Source organism: Polypterus senegalus, chromosome 18 (genome assembly GCF_016835505.1).
Source record: "Polypterus senegalus isolate Bchr_013 chromosome 18, ASM1683550v1, whole genome shotgun sequence".
In the NCBI taxonomy this organism is placed as follows: Eukaryota; Metazoa; Chordata; class Cladistia; order Polypteriformes; family Polypteridae; genus Polypterus; species Polypterus senegalus.
The window spans coordinates 9,551,744-9,569,086 of NC_053171.1; the positions used below are offsets into that span (position 1 = coordinate 9,551,744).

Below are 17,343 nucleotides of genomic sequence, written 5' to 3' on the forward strand. Positions count from 1 at the left end.
TACAACACCCTACTATTATTTGTAAAATCTTATATTCTGCTGTGTTTCGTCTTCCTCATTAAATAACTGAAGAAATTACCACAATAAAATCTGATGAGACACTCAATTAAAAAATGTCTGGACAGCCTGGAAATAGATGTCTGACATTAGGGTTTATATCTTCATTTTTCAGTTAGCCCTAATGTGCTCAGTGTGATCAAATATAAATTATATATATAATAATTTAACATGATGAATGAAAAATGAGGCTTGTCTTCAAGATTGCCTTAGTTAATCCCAGAGTTTAATACAATGGATGTTCCAAGAAATGTCATTTCAATTTTATTCGCAATTTCAGGCCACCTTCTCACTGCTGCTGGTCTGAAGCACAGGCCATTTCATTGGATCTGGAAGTAGACAGCACTCTGAACCAGAAATATTTTCTCACCAAGATCAGTAGAACAATCAGCACCAGACCAGATAATCCCAGCCGAATGACATTCTCTGTCGAATAATCCACTGAAATTAAAGACAGAAGAGACATTTCTAAAGTATACTTAATTAAAACATTACAAGACAATTCAAATCTCAGAAATTCAGTAAACATTATTCTCAAACAGTGTCACTCTCTATTATAAATTGTCAGAGATGAAACTACCAACCGACTCTTATGCTGATTTTTTCTTAAAATGAAGACAAAGCTGGACATGCTGGAAACAAAACAAATGAATTTGATTTTTGGATCGTGTCTAAGCACAGTTTATAATTCATTCATCAGTCTTTGTATTCTTCTCTAAATTCAACTATGGTTTATAATGTCTCACCCCATGCCATTGTATATTTGTTCATCTTATGTCTGTGCTCCCATGATCTTGTTTAAGAAAATATTTTGAGGGTAATGTCCGGCTTTTATAGTAACAGGAGGAGCCCCTTTAACTGTGTCCTGGTGGTCAGATTACCAGGTTAAGCCATTCCATTTAAGAGATGCAGCACAATGACTAAGTGATTTTTTTTTATATGTTAATCTACTAATCCCATGTAGCCATTTGTAGTAATGGCCGAGAAAAATAACAAAAAACAAACAATGTGCTGTAAAAATGACGTTATCCTTCTGATGATCCCTGGGCATCCTTTGTAAAATTAATGGTGTATCCCGTTGTCCTGGCTAGATTGTCATTCTGGCCCCCTATTCACCCCCTGTCTCTATCTTGCTATTTTTTTCACCCCTTTACTACCTAAAAGCTAATGTGTGGTGACTGCATTGGTGCAAAAATGGCCAGGTGGGTGCTACACATTAGTGGTGGTTGTAGTGGCTCCCCACACACTATGTAAAGCGCTTGAAATAGTGAGAAAAGTGTTATATAAATTTAAATAATAATAATTATTATTATATTTTAGGGCAAGAGCAGAATTAAATTTTGTGAAGACTTTTTCTGCAGTGAGACAGAGAGAAGCAGCTTTGGCAAGATGACAGCCATCAGACACCAGTCCTAGCAAAATGCAAACCGAGATATAAACACAGAAGAGAAAGACAAGGCCCCATGGCACCTCCTGTGTTTGCATGTCTATCTCACTCTTCACTTATATATCCATCGATTTGGAAAGTTTCCTCAACTATTTAACTGCTTATGTTGATTAACTATAAACATTTGCTAGAGTTTTGTAAGAATTGCAATGCTTAACTCTATTGATCAAATTTAACAAGACCACAGTTTCATACAAGGGTGTACTGTAAGCTCTTGTCTGTCATTTGTCTGTCTTGGGTACAGATTAAGGAGTCTAAGAAGTGTGACTGTGTGTGTGCTTAAAGGGTAAAGTTGGCATCACGTTGGTATCCAGAAGAGAGGCTCCCAAAAAGGGGCTATTTCTGGTAAGTTCTCAGGGGAAGCACGCATCTCTCTACCTCATTCTGGTCAACCGTAAATGTATGCAAACTACACAGACAAATATTTATACTGCTTGATATATTAAAACTAATATATTGCAATAAGCGGGCGGCACGGTGGCGCAGTGGTAGCGCTGCTGCCTTGCAGTTAGGAGACCCGGGTTTGCTTCCCGGGTCCTCCCTGCGTGGAGTTTGCATGTTCTCCCCGTGTCTACGTGGATTTCCTCTGGGCACTCCGGTTTCCTCCCACAATCCAAAGACATGCAGGTTAGGTGGATTGGCGATTCTAAATTGGCCGTAGGGTGTGCTGGGTGTGTTTGTGTGTGTCCTGTGGTGGGCTGGCACCCTGCCCAGGATTGGTTCCTGTGTTGGCTGGGATTGGCTCCAGCAGGCCCCCGTGACCCTGTATTCGGATTCAGCGTGTTAGAAAATGGATGGATGGATTTTGCAATAAGCTACCTTCAACTACTACTTCTTTCATCATTATTTTTTTTATTCAGGTAAATCAGAACCAAGCAAAAACAAACCACTGTTACTTTTTTTTTTAATCCCACCACACATGTCCCAATCCCTGTCATGTGAGATTTCTAAATAGCCAAGATTAACTTTAGCCCATGAGACCACAAGGGAGTTAGATAGCAGCTTACAACCAAGCTATAAAAAAGAAAAGAAATGAAAAAATATAAAGCCAGCAGACAGAATCTGTTATGTATTCAAAGAATGTGTATTTTATGTTTTAGTATTTATGTTCATTTTGAGTTTGATGGATTCATATAAGATTTTGTAACAGTTTACTGTTTTCTTAACAATAGTTATGTTCCTTGTTCTTTGAGAGTGGTGCCTCAGGAGGCGGGGCCATCTTGATGCCACCACTCCTTAGCCCTACCTTAGGCTATTTAAACTGAATAAGACCAATCGGGAGTAGGGATGTTGTTTGTTGGAATCATTTGTATCACCTTTTCTGTTTGGAATATTTTTTTTCTTCTTAATATTTTAAAATCTGCCAAGAAAGTACTATAGTATAAAATCAAGTAGATAACATTTTCAGAATTCATACAACAAATAACTTCAAACTTAATCTTGAAAAAAAAGCTCCAGAAAGTAAAAAATAAAGAAAACAGAAAAAACAAAACCTAACAGAACAAGAATTCAACCCCAGCCTTACAGAAAGGACAGTTGGTCATCGTGAGAAAAATGATCTAGGCACTGTTTGTGCTTTATATATATCATTTTATGCATTGCATTTAGTTATTTAGCTTAAGTCTTTATTCAAGGGAATTCCTCTGTGTGCTCTGGTTTTCTCCTCATACCCCCAAAGCCATGCATGCTACAATATTTGGTAATTTGTTCCTGCAATTTTGTTTGTGTATGTGATTGCGTTTTACATGGACTTGTGCTCTTCTCAGGGCTAGTTCTTGGTCTGCAACCACTTCTGCCAGATAGGCTCCTGTCTCCACTAACCTATATTAAGTGAAATGTTCAATTAACCTCTAAACCGAAAGTAGAGGCTGTGGTGACAGTCCAACGCTTTTTATCTCATTCCAATGTTTCAGATCTTTAATTTGAACTTAAAATTAGTATTCATTTTCTTTGATATGATATACAGAGCTTTGTGTGGAAAAAAACTATCAATTTTTAACAATGAAAACTGTTACATCCACTGGTAATTACCAGTTAGCATGAGAGACGCATTTAAAAGGATCAGGCGTTAGCTTGAGCAGTTAGTAGAGTTTTGGTCCTGTTTCAGTGAAAGGATCATTTAGGCCATATTGATTAATTTAGTGGAGAAAATGTCAGACTTGAGCGTAAGGAACCTTGGGTTAAATAGGTGTATCCCATAAAAGGATAAAATATCTGAAGAAATCTTATCAGGTTTTGGGGACTTGTTTTTGCACATAGACTGACAGAGAAAAGTCAAGGATAAAGCCATTTGCATCTTTGAGCATTTGAAGAGCCACTTCCTTTAGGAAAGAATTCATATTTGATAGAGAGAGGAGTTAGTTATTTCAGAGAAAAGCTTTGAATACTACATTTATAGTATTGTCCATCCATCCATCCATCCCGCTATATCCTAACTACAGGGTCACGGGGGTCTGCTGGTGCCAATCCCAGCCAACACAGGGCACAAGGCAGGAAACAAACCCTGGGCATGGCGCTAGCCCACCGCAGGGCACACACACACCCACACACCAATCATAATTTAGGATCGCCAATGCACCTAACCTGCATTTCTTTGGACTGTGGGAGGAAACCAAAGCATCCGGAGGAAATCCACGCAGATGCGGGGAGAACATGCAAACTCCACGCAGGGAGGACTCGGGAAGTGAACCCACATCTCTTTACTGTGAGGCAGCATTGCTACCACTGTGCTACCGTGCCAACCTTTATAGTATTGTGACATGGTGAATTAGATATCAAGTTTGACAATTTGCATAAGCAAAGAAATGAACTCTATTTTAGTAGACTGTCAGCATCTTGTGATCTGGGTCCATTTTGTAAAGATCTGTACTGTACATTGTAAGGTTGTGAGAATTTTTTTGTTTTCTGGCTATTCAAGTGGGCTACGCCATTTCTTTGAACATTAGAAAAATCCAGACAAGAACAGGCTGACAAAATTCATCAGTTCTATCCATTTTATTCTTCCAAAATAACATCAAGTTTCAAATTGATGGTCCCTAAAGTCCTGCTGTTTACCACACCACTTAGTCACTTATTCCAGGTTTTTATACAAAATTTACCCTTAACAAGTTTCCAACTGTGTCACCGTGTTCTTGATGAACTCATTTTAAAGTCAGTCTCGATCCACTGGACTATTTCTCTTCATAATTTTAAACACTTCACTCTTAACTGCTTTTACAAAAACTGAAAAGGCTCAGATCTTGTAATCAGTCATCTCCTGCACTCATGCAATCAGCCTAGTTGTTCTTCTCTGGACTGTTTCTAGCAACTCTATGCCTTTTTTGTAGCCTGGAGACCAAAAGTGCACAACGAACTCCAAATGAGGCCTCACCACTGTGTTATAAAGCTTGAGCAGAACCTCCTTGAATTTGCAATCTATACATCATGGTGCTTTGTAACTGAACCTTCTGTTACCCTTCTTAATGGCTTCTAAACACTGTCTGGAAGTTGCATAAGAGACTGTGAAGTCAGAAATTGAATATTTATTGGCATGCCACTTGATAGCAGGTTGATCTACAGAAGTCAGTTTATCTAGTTTTAACCCAAGTTTTTGACAGAAGTCAACATTCTGCAGTAGAGTCAAGTTAAAATGCCAAAATACAATCTAGAAGGGTACAAAGGAAAGGGAAAGTGAAGAGAAAACAAATTTGTGATCAGTAAGGGGACAAGAAATCATCTAGGACTTTAAAATACAAGAGGTGAATGACTTCGATGTGAATATATAATGGGTGGGAAGAAATGAATGAATACTCCGTGACAAAGGGATTGTTGGAGTGGAATGAGTCAATGAGGTTATGGTCAAAAGTGAAGTTACATAGGAGGTGAACTGAGGGATGTGTTAGCACATAACACAGCCTGCCATGAGTGCCTGAACTAATTGTTTAATTTGTAAATTATGTTGAATCAGAATAAATACTCCCACCATTAAGGAACTTCTGCAAGAGAAAACTACTGTGCAGTAATGTTTCTATTTACCAAGTTAGGACACTTCTGCTGATAAACGCTAGGACTCTTGTAAGAATGTATGCCTTACTACAGAGAAAGTCAAGGACATTTGATCTTTTAATATTAAGTCCAGGATCATATACATTGCAGATAACAATGCTCACGTTCACCATTAGGAAGATTTAAACAAAGAAGAAGGGTGAAGTCAGCTAAGGATGTGAATTTTGAAGAGAGAGAAACAGGGGTGACATCATGTACCACCCAACAACCCCCCCAACACAGACATTAGCCGCACATGACCCAGTTGTTGTTCACAAGGATCCCTCCATAAACTAACTTCTTAAAGAGTGGGGTACCACTCCTTTCCACCCATCCAATGCTCACTACTCTGATTTAAATGAAAGCCACCAGAGGAGATGGGAAAAAAAAACATCAGCCCTCTCAGAACGTTGCCTAAGTCTGCACAGACAAAAAAAAAAAAGGAACATAAAATTAATCCATATTTGAAAACAAAAGCAATCCCTCAATCACCTACATTGAATCTTCTCTCCAACAGGGAAAGCTGAAAACCAAGAAACAGAAAAAAATATTAATAACAACTTGAAATCATTAACAACAGATGTAGGAACAAAACCAAACAAACTATGTCCTGAGAGAACTGTAGGCTGGCAAGGTCAGAAAAAGCTGGTAGCCCGTGAACTCTGGAGGTTGACCTATAAGCAACTGAGTCTATGGATCAACTATTCTGACCACAGCAATGATGAAGTCTCCCAGATGATCAAATGAAAAGGCAATGCCTTTTTTAATGATCTGTTACTAATGCAGTTTAAGGTCTATGCAGTTTTATGTCATCCATTATCACATAACAACCTATCATTTTTAAACACTCCATTTTGTCAGTCCCTTTCTTTCAAAGATCCAAATGTACAGTGGGAAAAGGATCTCTCACTCAACATTTCAAAACAGGAGTGGAAGGTAGAATGCACAGAATTCACCCAAGCTCAATATGCCCAAAGTATAGAATTATTCAATTATACATTGAGCACACCTATCTTGCTTAAAATTGTCCAAAATGTTTCCAGGCCAAGATCCAACCTGCGATTACTGCAATCAAGTTCCAGCCTCACTGGGTCACATGTTTTAGGCCTGCACCAAATTAACATCATTCTGGACCAAACTCTTTAAATGCCTTTCAGACAGCCTTGGTGTCCCAATCCCTCCTAATCCATCAACAGCCGTGTTTGGTAAGGTCGCAGAGGAGCTTAAAGTGGAGAAGGACAAGCAAACTCTGATTGCCTTTACCTCACTATTGGCACGTAGGCTTATCTTGCTCAACTGGAAGAATCCTAACTCTCCTCTTTTAAGTCAGTAGGTAACTGATGTTATATACTATTTGAAATTGGAAAAAATCTAATTCTCACTTAGAGGATCTGTACAAAACTTTTTCAAAACCTGGCAGGATCTAATCAATAACATTTTAAAATAAGCATTTAAATTGAGGAGCAGGTTTTCTCCTCTCTTTTACTCCATTTATATTTATTCATTTATATATTTACTTATTTTTAATAACTTAAAGTTTTACTCTGCTGGCCTAGCTCTCTTTTTCATGGGTGGGGGTTGATTTGTTTCAAACTTATTTTTGTAGAGAAAAACCAAGCAAAATGACACCATTTATTGGCTAATTAAAAAGATTACAATATGCAAGCTTTCAAGGCAACTCAGGCCCCTTCTTCAGGCGAGATGTAATACAGAAACTGGAGTTCCCTGTGTTTATATACATACTAGAACAAGAAACAATATTGGTAAATCTTTAAATGAGAAATCTTAAATGTAAAAAATTAATAGGTTCATTCAGGCTAAGATTAAGAACAATGTATGGTCAAGATCTTTGGATAAGGTAACTGTCCAACAAAGTCCTTTGAAGTTTGTGATGAGTTTTTCAAAACAATATGGGTCTGTAGACAGGTTATCTGTGTCAGTCTGAGAGATGCAAACAGTCCTCATACCTGGCTATAAAACTCTTGTCTCTATTCAAGCCATGTTGTAATGTAATAAATTTTAACATGAGTTTAACTTCCCATTCTTTTCTCTCTTTTTGTGTTTTGAAGTTGCCCATAAGCACAGTGACTTTAAAGTCCCTCTCACAGTGTCCATGGCGGTTGAAGTGCGCCGCTACAGGAACATCTGTGTTGCCATGTTTAATGTGGAATCTGTGTAAATTCATTCTCTGGCGGAGTGTTTGTCCAGTTTCTCCCACATAGAGTACAGTGTCAGGACATTTCATGCAGAGAAATAGGTAGACAACATTAGATGATCTGCAGAAAAATTATCCCTTTATGTGATGTTCAAGTCGGCAGTGTAGTATAATTATACGGTCTGTATTGTAGATGTGGGCACACGTTTTACATCTATTCTGAAGGCAGGGAGATGTGCCATTTTCTGTCGGTTCATTTAGGGAGCTTCGGAAAATTACTTGCTGAAGGTTTGGTGGTTGTCTGTATGCCAGGATGGGAAGTTCTAGAAATACATTTTTCAGTGTTTGGTCATTGTTTAGCATTGGCTGAAGTTCTTTTATCATTTTTCGAAGTGTTTCAAGATGTGGGTTGTAGGTGACAACAAGGGGGATGTGGTTCTTGTTGTCTTTGTTTTTATATTCCAGAAGGTGGTCTCTGGGTATGGCAGTAGCTCTTCTTATTTGAGTGTCTGTTGTTTTGGGGGTATAACCTTGTCTGATGAAATTTTGTCTGAGCTCCTACAGTCGTTGATCCCGGTCTGTTGGGCCTAAGCAAATACGATTGTACCGTATTGCTTGGCTAAAAATAATGGAGCGCCTTATATGCTTTGGGTTGGAAGCTGTCACTTCTTAGGTAGGTCCGTCTGTCTGTTGATTTGTGAAAAACTGAAGTTACAAGGGTGTTGTCTTTCAGTTGAACGGTGGTGTCAAGGAAGCTGACTTTTGTTTTTTGTAATGCTTGATTTATTTGTATGGAATGTTAGTTGGTTTTAATACAATCAATAAAATTAAAAAACAAATAAACACTCCATTTCATTCACAAATACCAAATATATAATGTATATTAGCTATGATATTCCATGCTATAAAAACAGAATAATAGTCACATGAAATATTTGATTATTGAGTGTTTTAACACAAAAGGAAGCTTACAAAGTTTTTGCTTTGTTTGTGGCCCCACTTCTTGTGGCAGACACAATGATTACCTACAATGTAACCAGCATTTCAAACAAAGAATTTGTTACCTTTGGATAAGGCCATCTCAATACTTTGGATTTTATATTTTTGATATACTTTGTTAATTCCCTGAGGGGAAATTGTCTTTTCGCATGACTTTTTGAGGGTCAGAGTGCAGGGTCAGTCATTGTACATCACCCTGAAGCATTTTTCAGGTTAACGCCTTGCCCAAGGGCCCAATGGAGTTAGATTATATATATAAGGACTGGTTATAAAAGGGTGCATGGTAAATTTCTCATTAAGCATTGGCAACTTTAGTTTAATTTAAAACTAACAAACAATTATTATTTTGTAGTTAAGTTGCAGAGACTGCGGTGGGCTGGCGCCCTGCCCGGGGTTTATTTCCTGCCTTGTGCCCTGTGTTGGCTGGGATTGGCTCCAGCAGACCCCCGTGACCCTGTAGTTAGGATATAGCAGATTGGATAATGGATGGATGGGTTGCAGATAAATCTTCAGGTAAATAAGAGTGTTAGTGGAGTCAACAATTTTAGGAGCTATAAAAGAAACAGGGCTAACTGAAAAGATCAGATGAAATGGAAAAAAACAGCTATCAATATTTGCTCATAATATTTGCACACAAACCAGTGTTAAATTCTGAATAAAATCAACAATGAACAATGAAAAAAGCTTTGTAACATTTTCATTTTGATTTAACAATATTAAAATCAAACCTTTTTGCTCTACTTAGTTGTGTTTTTTCATGTAAGCAAGTTGATGCCTGCCATGTTAAATGACTTTTTTCCTACCTTGTACTTGAATCTCTATTTCATTGCTGTATGATTTCCCTCCTCCTGGTAATTGTACAGCACACCCGTAACTCCCAGCATGGCTTTCATCAGCCTGCTCGATTCTAAACACTGCAGATGTATTGTTGTTCTTCACAGTCACCTTATTTCTTTGGAAGCTGAAGGCGAATTTTAAGGCAGAGCTTTTACCTCCAGTCCATGTGCAGGTCAGGTTAAGGGAGTCTCCCTCCTTCACAGAACTACTAGGAGACACTGACAAAGTCACTTGCAGAGCTGAAAAGACAGCATGGAGAGAATTAGTGTGTGAAAGGCAGGAGAAGGTCAAGAGGAGATCTACTGATGTAGGGCTTCAGTTGACAAAAGCAGAGAAAAGAGCAGTTAAAAGGAGACAAAGAGATCTGGTGCTGTCTTACAGTTCAAAAGAAACAATCAGAAAAATAACACTTATTTTTATTTTTCTTAGTTGGCTTAATGTTTCTATCCTTTACCATTGTTTGTCAGATTGGGTGCTGTTTAAAACTACAGATGGCCTTGTATTTTTATGTGCGTTTTATATGTAAGGTATGTATAAGGAAACCCTAATGGACTAATTTGTAGATAAAATAATTAGGAATAAGGTATTAATGTTATAAATTAGAAATACATACATAGGTATGTTGTTTGGTAATATACTAAGAGACTTAACATGTTTTAAAATTTGTTTTTTTTGTATGGTGATGCAGTGACTAGCACAGCTGCATTACAATAAGAAAATAAAGGTTTAAGTTGAATATTTTTGTGTGTTTGTAGAGTTTGCTTGTTCTTTCGGGGTCTGTGTGTGTTGCCTTCAGGAACTGAATTAGCTCTGGTGTGAGTCTGTGCTCTGCCTGAGATGGACTGGCGTCCTGTCCAGGTATTATTCCATGTGAGATATCCTCTATGAATAAGGGCAGTGTATCAAAAATGCAAGGGAAACAAAAATAAATTAACTAACAAAAAAGGTAGACTATACTTTTTCTACAGAACCTACACTCTGGGAAAAATTAAAGGCAAACTTTAAGATATCAGCAACAAAGTGGGCATGAACTAATCATAATAGGAAGGTATGGGTAATGTAAATAAATTTTGTTACACATAGATTTTATATGTATTCATTAATTTTCTTATAATTAGAATAAAAGTAATGTTTGAATGACAAAAAATAGCACCTCCAGTCTCATGGAATAGGGTGGCACACTAACTACCCTAAAGGAATTTTAAATATTAATAGACTTTGATTTATAAGGCATTTCTTGCTTATGATGTATTGATTTCCTTTTCCATCCTTTCCTAATTTTTAAGATTTGAGTATATTTTGTGAAACAGAATAAAATCTTAATGTTTGAGTGACTACATACCTAACCCTACCTATGCTCTCTATTAAAACATACAGCAAAATTGACACAGGTGTCAAAAAGGAAAGAATGGTTAACATCTTCCATCCATCCATCCATTATCCAACCCGCTATATCCTAACTACAGGGTCACAGGGGGTCTGCTGGAGCCAATCTCAGCCAACACAGGGCGCAAGGCAGGAAATAAACCCCGGGCAGGGTGCCAGCCCACCAAAAGGGTTAACATCTTGATATAGTACATTTAGGCACCCTTGAGTGTTTTACACTCTGCTGTAAGAACCGGAGAAGTCTGGATTTTCTAGTGGTTGCCATCTGAAGGTGTATTCTTGTGCACTTTGATGCGCTGAGCCTTCATTTTATATATTGCAGTGATAAAGGATAAGCAAATACAATTGTATTTTACTTTTTGCTGAGAATTTCACAAATGGTTTCTAGAGGTGGGCTGCTCCTGCACAGATGATGATAATAATAATAATAATAATAATAATAATAATAATAATAATAATAATAAGTTGCATTTATAGAGCGGCTTTCACAAACCCAAGGCTGCTTTACATACAGATTAAAAAAAAAATTACACAGAAGACAAAAGTTCATAGAAGAGGAAAGTTGAGATTTAAAGATGCAGAAAGAGGAGCAATCTCAGACAGACTGAGGAAGAGAGTTCCAGAGTTGAGGGGCCATAGCACTGAAGGACCTGCCTCCCAAGGTGGAGAGTCTGGTGCATGGGACAGTAAGGAGATGACTGCTCAAGGACCTGAGAGAGCGACAAGGAGTGTAAAGAGCTTTTAGCTGAGTGAGATAGAGGGGGGCCATGATATGTAGGGCTTTGAAGGTGAGTAGCAGAATCTTGAATTTAATCCTTGGTGGAACTGGTGACCAGTGAAGCTGGGAGAGAACAGGGTAGACGTGAGCAGAACGCATTGTGTGGGTGAGGACTCTGGCTGTGCAGTTCTGAATGTACTGTAGCTTCTGTATAGATTTTGCAGGGAGGTCGATGAAGAGGGAATTATGGTAATCAATATGAGACATTATGAAACAATGGACCAGAGTGTGAGCATCAGACAAGGACAGAAATGGAGAGAGGCAGGCAGTGTGACTGAGATGATAGAATGGAATTTTGGAAAGAGACCAAATGTGTAGCTCAAAGTTAAGTGATGAATCAAACAAAACACCAAGAGTTCAGACAACTGGAGCAGGTTTGACAAGTGGACCATCAACAGAAACAGAGAAATTGGATGCCTTAGAAAGTTGGGAGTTTGGACCTACCAGTAACACTTCAGTTTTATTGGCATTAAATTTGAGAAAGTTATTTTTCATCCATAGCTCAAGATCAGTGACGCAGTCAGTGGGTGTGCTGGGATGTGAATCTGTAGTGGAGTCTGTACTAATATATATCTGTATATCATCTGCATAACAGTGGAAGTTAAGACCATGTCTCCAAATAATCTGATCCAAAGGAAGGATATAAAGTAGAAAAAGTAATGGTCCAAGGACTGAACCCTGAGCGACACCACGCGGCATAGGTAAGGTAAATGATTTATATCGCCTGAGTGTGACAAACTGTTGCCTATTAGAAAGATATGATGTGAGCCATGGTAGGGCTAAGCCAGAGATCCCTACAGCAGAGAGAGAGACATGTCAGGAAGAGTTTAATGATTAATAGTGTCAGATGCTGCACTTAAGTCAAGAAGGAGGAGAATATTAAGTGAACCACAATCTGCAGACCGGAGAAGATCATTAACTACACGGGGAACAGCTGTCTCAGTGCTGTGCGGTGTGCGAAAGCCAGGCTGAAAAGGTTCAAAGAGTGTATTGTCTAGAAGAAAAGCATGGAGTTGTGTAGCAACCACACATTCCATCACTTTAGTCAAAAAAGGGAGATTAAAGATAGGCCTGTAGCTGGAGAGAGAAGAAGGATCCAGGTCAGGTTTTTTAAGGATTGGGGTAACTGCAGCAATTTTGAGGGCAGTAGGGACAGAACCTGAAATGAAACATGCATTTACTAATGAGGCAACAGGAATACTAATTATGGATGAGCAAGTCTTAAGCAGAGAAGTGGGGGCAAGATCAAGCAGACAGGAGGAGGCATTAGACTTGTTGGTAAGTTCATAAATGGGAAAAAAGTTAACAGGCGAGAAACAAGTGAGTCTTGATGATGGAGATGGCAGATTGGAATGAGTGAGTGATTGAGGTGTGGAGGGGAAACTGTGATAGCTCTTATCAATTTTGGTATCAAAGAAATATAAGAAGAGTAGTTTATTAACAATCCTAAAAAGAGTTCTAGGCCTAGACTAGAAAAATAGTTGGAAGTGTTAAAGGCATTCCTATATTTAAGTATGTGTTCAGTGTAAAGCTGTAAGTGAACTATGAGGCCTGTTTTCTTATAAAGCCGCTCAAGACGCTGGCTAGTGGCTTTCATACCTCTGAGCTCCTGGGTGTGCCAGGGACAGGAGCTGATGGCTAGAACCTGCCTAGTCCTTAAGGGAGCAAAGTTATCTATCTTGGGAAACACAGTTGTTATAAAGGAAAACCATGTTTTCAGGAGATGAAAGTCAAGTAATCAAGAACTTCTCTTGTTATCTGGAAATTTCTGCCAGTGTCAAAACATGCATGAAGAGCAACACTCATGTTAATTACATATGATGATTAAAATCAGTAGACACTTACTTTTCTGCAAATGAAAGTGTCTGAAAAAAATAGCATAAATAATGTAATATATAAGGTAATCTTCTTCTTTCGGCTGCTTCCATTAGGGGTTGCCATAGCGGATCAACTTCTTCCATATCTTTCTGTCCTTTGCATCTTCCTCTGTTACACCTACCACCTGCAAGTCCTCTCTCACCACAACCATAAACCTTCTCCTAGGCCTTACTCTTTTCCTTTAAACTGGCAGCTCTATCCTTATCCCAATATCATCATCTTTCCTCTGCACATGCCCAAACCAACACAATCTCGCCTCTCTGACTTTGTCTCCTAACTGTTCAACCTGAGCTGACCCTCTAATGTTCTCATTTCTAATCCTGTCCATCCTCGTCACACCCAATGCAAATCTTAGCATCTTTAACTCTGCCACCTCCAGCTCTGTCTCCTGCTCTCTGGTCAGTGCCAACGTCTCTAACCCATATAACATAGCTGGTCTCACTACCGTCCTGTAGACCTTCCCTTTCACTCTTGCTGATACCCGTCTGTCACAAATTACTCCTGACACTCTTCTCCACCCATTCCACCCTGCCTGCACTCTCTTCTTCACTTTTCTTCCACAATCCCCATTACTCTGTACTGTTGATCCCAAGTATTTAAACTCATCCACCTTTGCCAGCTCTACTCCTTGCATCCTCATCATTCCACTGACCTCTCTCTCATTTACACACATGTATTCTGTCTTGTTCCCACTGACCTTCATTCCTCTCCTCTCCAGAGCATATCTCCACCTCTCCAGGGTCTCTTCAACCTGCTCCCAACTTTAGCTACAGATCACAATGTCACAGCTCCTCTTGAGGCACCCTGTCATAAGACGCAATGCAACTCCTTCTGGCCTTCTCTATACTTCTCCATCAATATCCTTAGAGCAAACATCGCATCTGTGGTGCTCTTTCTTGGCATGAAACCAAACTGCTGCTCACTAATCATTATCTCATTTCTTAACCTAGCTTCCACTACTCTTTTCCATAACTTCATGCTGTGGCTCATCAATTTTATCCCCCTGTAGTTACTACAGTTCTGAACACACTCCTTATTCTTAAATATCGGCACCAGTACACTTCTTCTCCACTCCTCAGCTATCCTCTCACTTTCCAAGATTCCATTAAACAATCTGGTTAAAAACTCCACTACCATCTCTCCTAAACACCTCCATGCTTCCATAGGTATGTCATCTGGACCAACGGCCTTTCCATTTTTCATCCTCTTCATAGCTGTCCTTACTTCCTCCTTGCTAATCCTTTGTACTTCCTGATTCACTTTCTCCACATCATCCACCCTTCTCTCTTTCTCATTCTCTTCATTCATCAGCCTCTCAAAGTACTCTTTCTATCTGCTCAACACACTCTTCTCACTTGTGAGTATGTTTCCATCTTTATCCTTTATCACCCTAACCTGCTGCACATTTTTCCCACCTCAGTCCCTCTGTCTAGCCAATCGGTACAGGTCCTTTTCTCCCTCCTTATTTTCCAACCTCTCATACAACTCATCATACTACCTTTCCTTAACCTTTGCCACCTCTCTCTTCACCTTGCACCTTATCTCCTTGTACTCTTGTCTACTTTCTGCATCTCTCAATTTATTCTTCACCATCTTCTTCCTCTCTATTCTCTCCTGCACTTCCCCATTCCACCACCAGGTTTCCTTTTCCTCCTTCCTCTAACCAGATATCACGCCAAGCTGTCATATGCAGACAACATATAAGGTAATGTGAGTTCAATAACAGGTGCCAGAAACAAGAAGGTAATATACTACTTCAAAAGTAAAAGGAGTATTTGATTTTTATAGAGTGAGAGGCCAACTTTTTTAACAGTTTATATTTGCTTGAAACTTCAGGAACAGTTTTTACTAAATAAAATACTACAAAATTTAAACAAAATGCTTTGCCAAATCACTCTGGCCCTCACACACGCCATGTGTAATAAGATGTTAATAATTATGCCGTACATCACATCTGCCAGGACACATCTGGAACTTTGTATACAGGGTTGGTCAGCACTAAAGAAAGACCAGAGAAGAGCTACTAGGCTGACTCCAGGACATCGACTGTTAGGTAGGAAGACAGAGTGAAGGGGCTGAGTCATTTTAGTTTATGTAATAAAAGATTAAGAGACCACATGAATGTAGTGTTTGAAATTCAAAATGGAATCAGTGATGAGTGTCAGCTCTTACTTTAAAATGTGATCTTCAAGAAAAATTTAGGAGCTGGAAACTAATTAAGGGTACATGAGGTAAGAAAATTTTCCTTAACTCATTTCTGAGGGTACTTCTCGTCTGTAACCAAGATTTCTTGTGCCTGTCATTTCCAGAAATGGACATGATGAGATCATATGACATTTATTGTTTTAACTTTAGTATATATATATATGATTTCCTATTTAATAAGATGTTTTCATAAACACTTTTAATCTACCTAGATATTTTGGGACTTGTCTATTTATAAAGTTATAGATTGTGTTATGGGTTATACTATTCATCTGTATGTTGATTGGTGCAAAGTAATATTTTTCATAGCTGTGTTATGCAAATTATTCTACTTGTCATAGTCAACAGCTCCACCATTTTAGTCAGTCATGTCATCATGAACCAAGACTCAGACATAATAAAGGACTCCATTAGAGTGGTGATTTTGGTGGCTATATAAGATAATTTCAGTAACAGCTTTAAGTAAATATTTGAAAATCATAAATACATGGAATATTTTTCCAAAAAGTGTTGTGAACATTAATAGTTTGGGCATCTTTAGATTGCCACTTGAAGATATTTTAAAAAAAGTCAGGTGAATATAAATTGATGAGTTGTGTTGGGCTGAATGGCTTTGTCTCCTCTGAATGTTTGCTAAATTCTTTTTCATGTAGGAAAATATTTCAAAATAATAAAATGAATAATAATAATAATAAATTCAGTACTTCCATAGGTTCACTTTAAACGCACTTAAACTAGTTCAGTTTCACAGTGAAGGTAATTTGTGATGATTCAAATCTATGGAAGATTATAGAAAGAATGAAAAAAACACTGAAAAGAGCCTAAAAAATGTCAGAAAGGTATCTGAATGTACTCAGGTGCAGACGGTCAAGAAAGTTCATATGCAGCTCAGTGAGGTCAGTGATTTAACGTTAGGGGTAGGAGAATGAATTACATAATATAATAATACAAGCTGCAGCCAATTTAATGTACAAGAAATAAAAGGTGAGTTGTCACATATCATTTAAGATGAACAGCAAAGAATGTCAAGGAAAAGGCTTAAAGAGAAGAGCAGCCACAAAGCTTCAGCAGGTAAGATGATGTCATTCAGCAGCACACATTCGGGAGGACCCTGAGACCCTCTGGTTGTTTCCGTAAACAGCTTCACTATTTAGAGGCCTGACTGGAAAACCTCTGTAACCTTTTGTACTCTTTGTGTTAAGAAATTTGACCTCTTAAAAACAGAATACAAGAATTAAAAATGGTTACATTTGAGACTTTCTTACCTGATACCACTAACCGCACAGTAGTAGTTGCCAAATGAAGGTTTTCTTTTACGGCTCGACACCAATACACCCCACTGTGTGAAAGATTCACAGGACTGATAGTTAAGGTGCTGTCATTTTGTGCTTGAAAAGGATATCCACCTTCTCTATTGTAGAGCTCATATGTCCACCCAACAGGATCTCCATCAAGCCGACAGTGCAGGCTAATCTTGTCTCCTTCAAATATCTCTCCATCTGGCTTCAATTCAAGTTTGACACTCCGCTCTGAAACGTAAAACATGTCAAGATAAGGGTACAGGGGTCATTTAGTGAA

The 17,343-nt window shown here is 38.5% G+C and overlaps 1 protein-coding gene across 1 annotated transcript in view; it reads right to left on the bottom strand.

Annotated features, from left to right (window-relative positions):
• Positions 1–256: 256 nt before the first annotated feature.
• Positions 257–17,343, bottom strand: part of LOC120518894 — a 38,493-nt gene continuing 21,406 nt past the window's right edge. Inside the window, exons 5-6 of the mRNA XM_039741906.1 lie at positions 9,485–9,757; positions 257–498 (exon numbers count right to left, since the gene is read on the bottom strand). Of these exons, the coding sequence (XP_039597840.1) occupies positions 347–498; positions 9,485–9,757 (425 nt within the window). The 3' untranslated portion in view covers positions 257–346. The remainder of the gene's footprint in view (positions 499–9,484; positions 9,758–17,343) is intronic.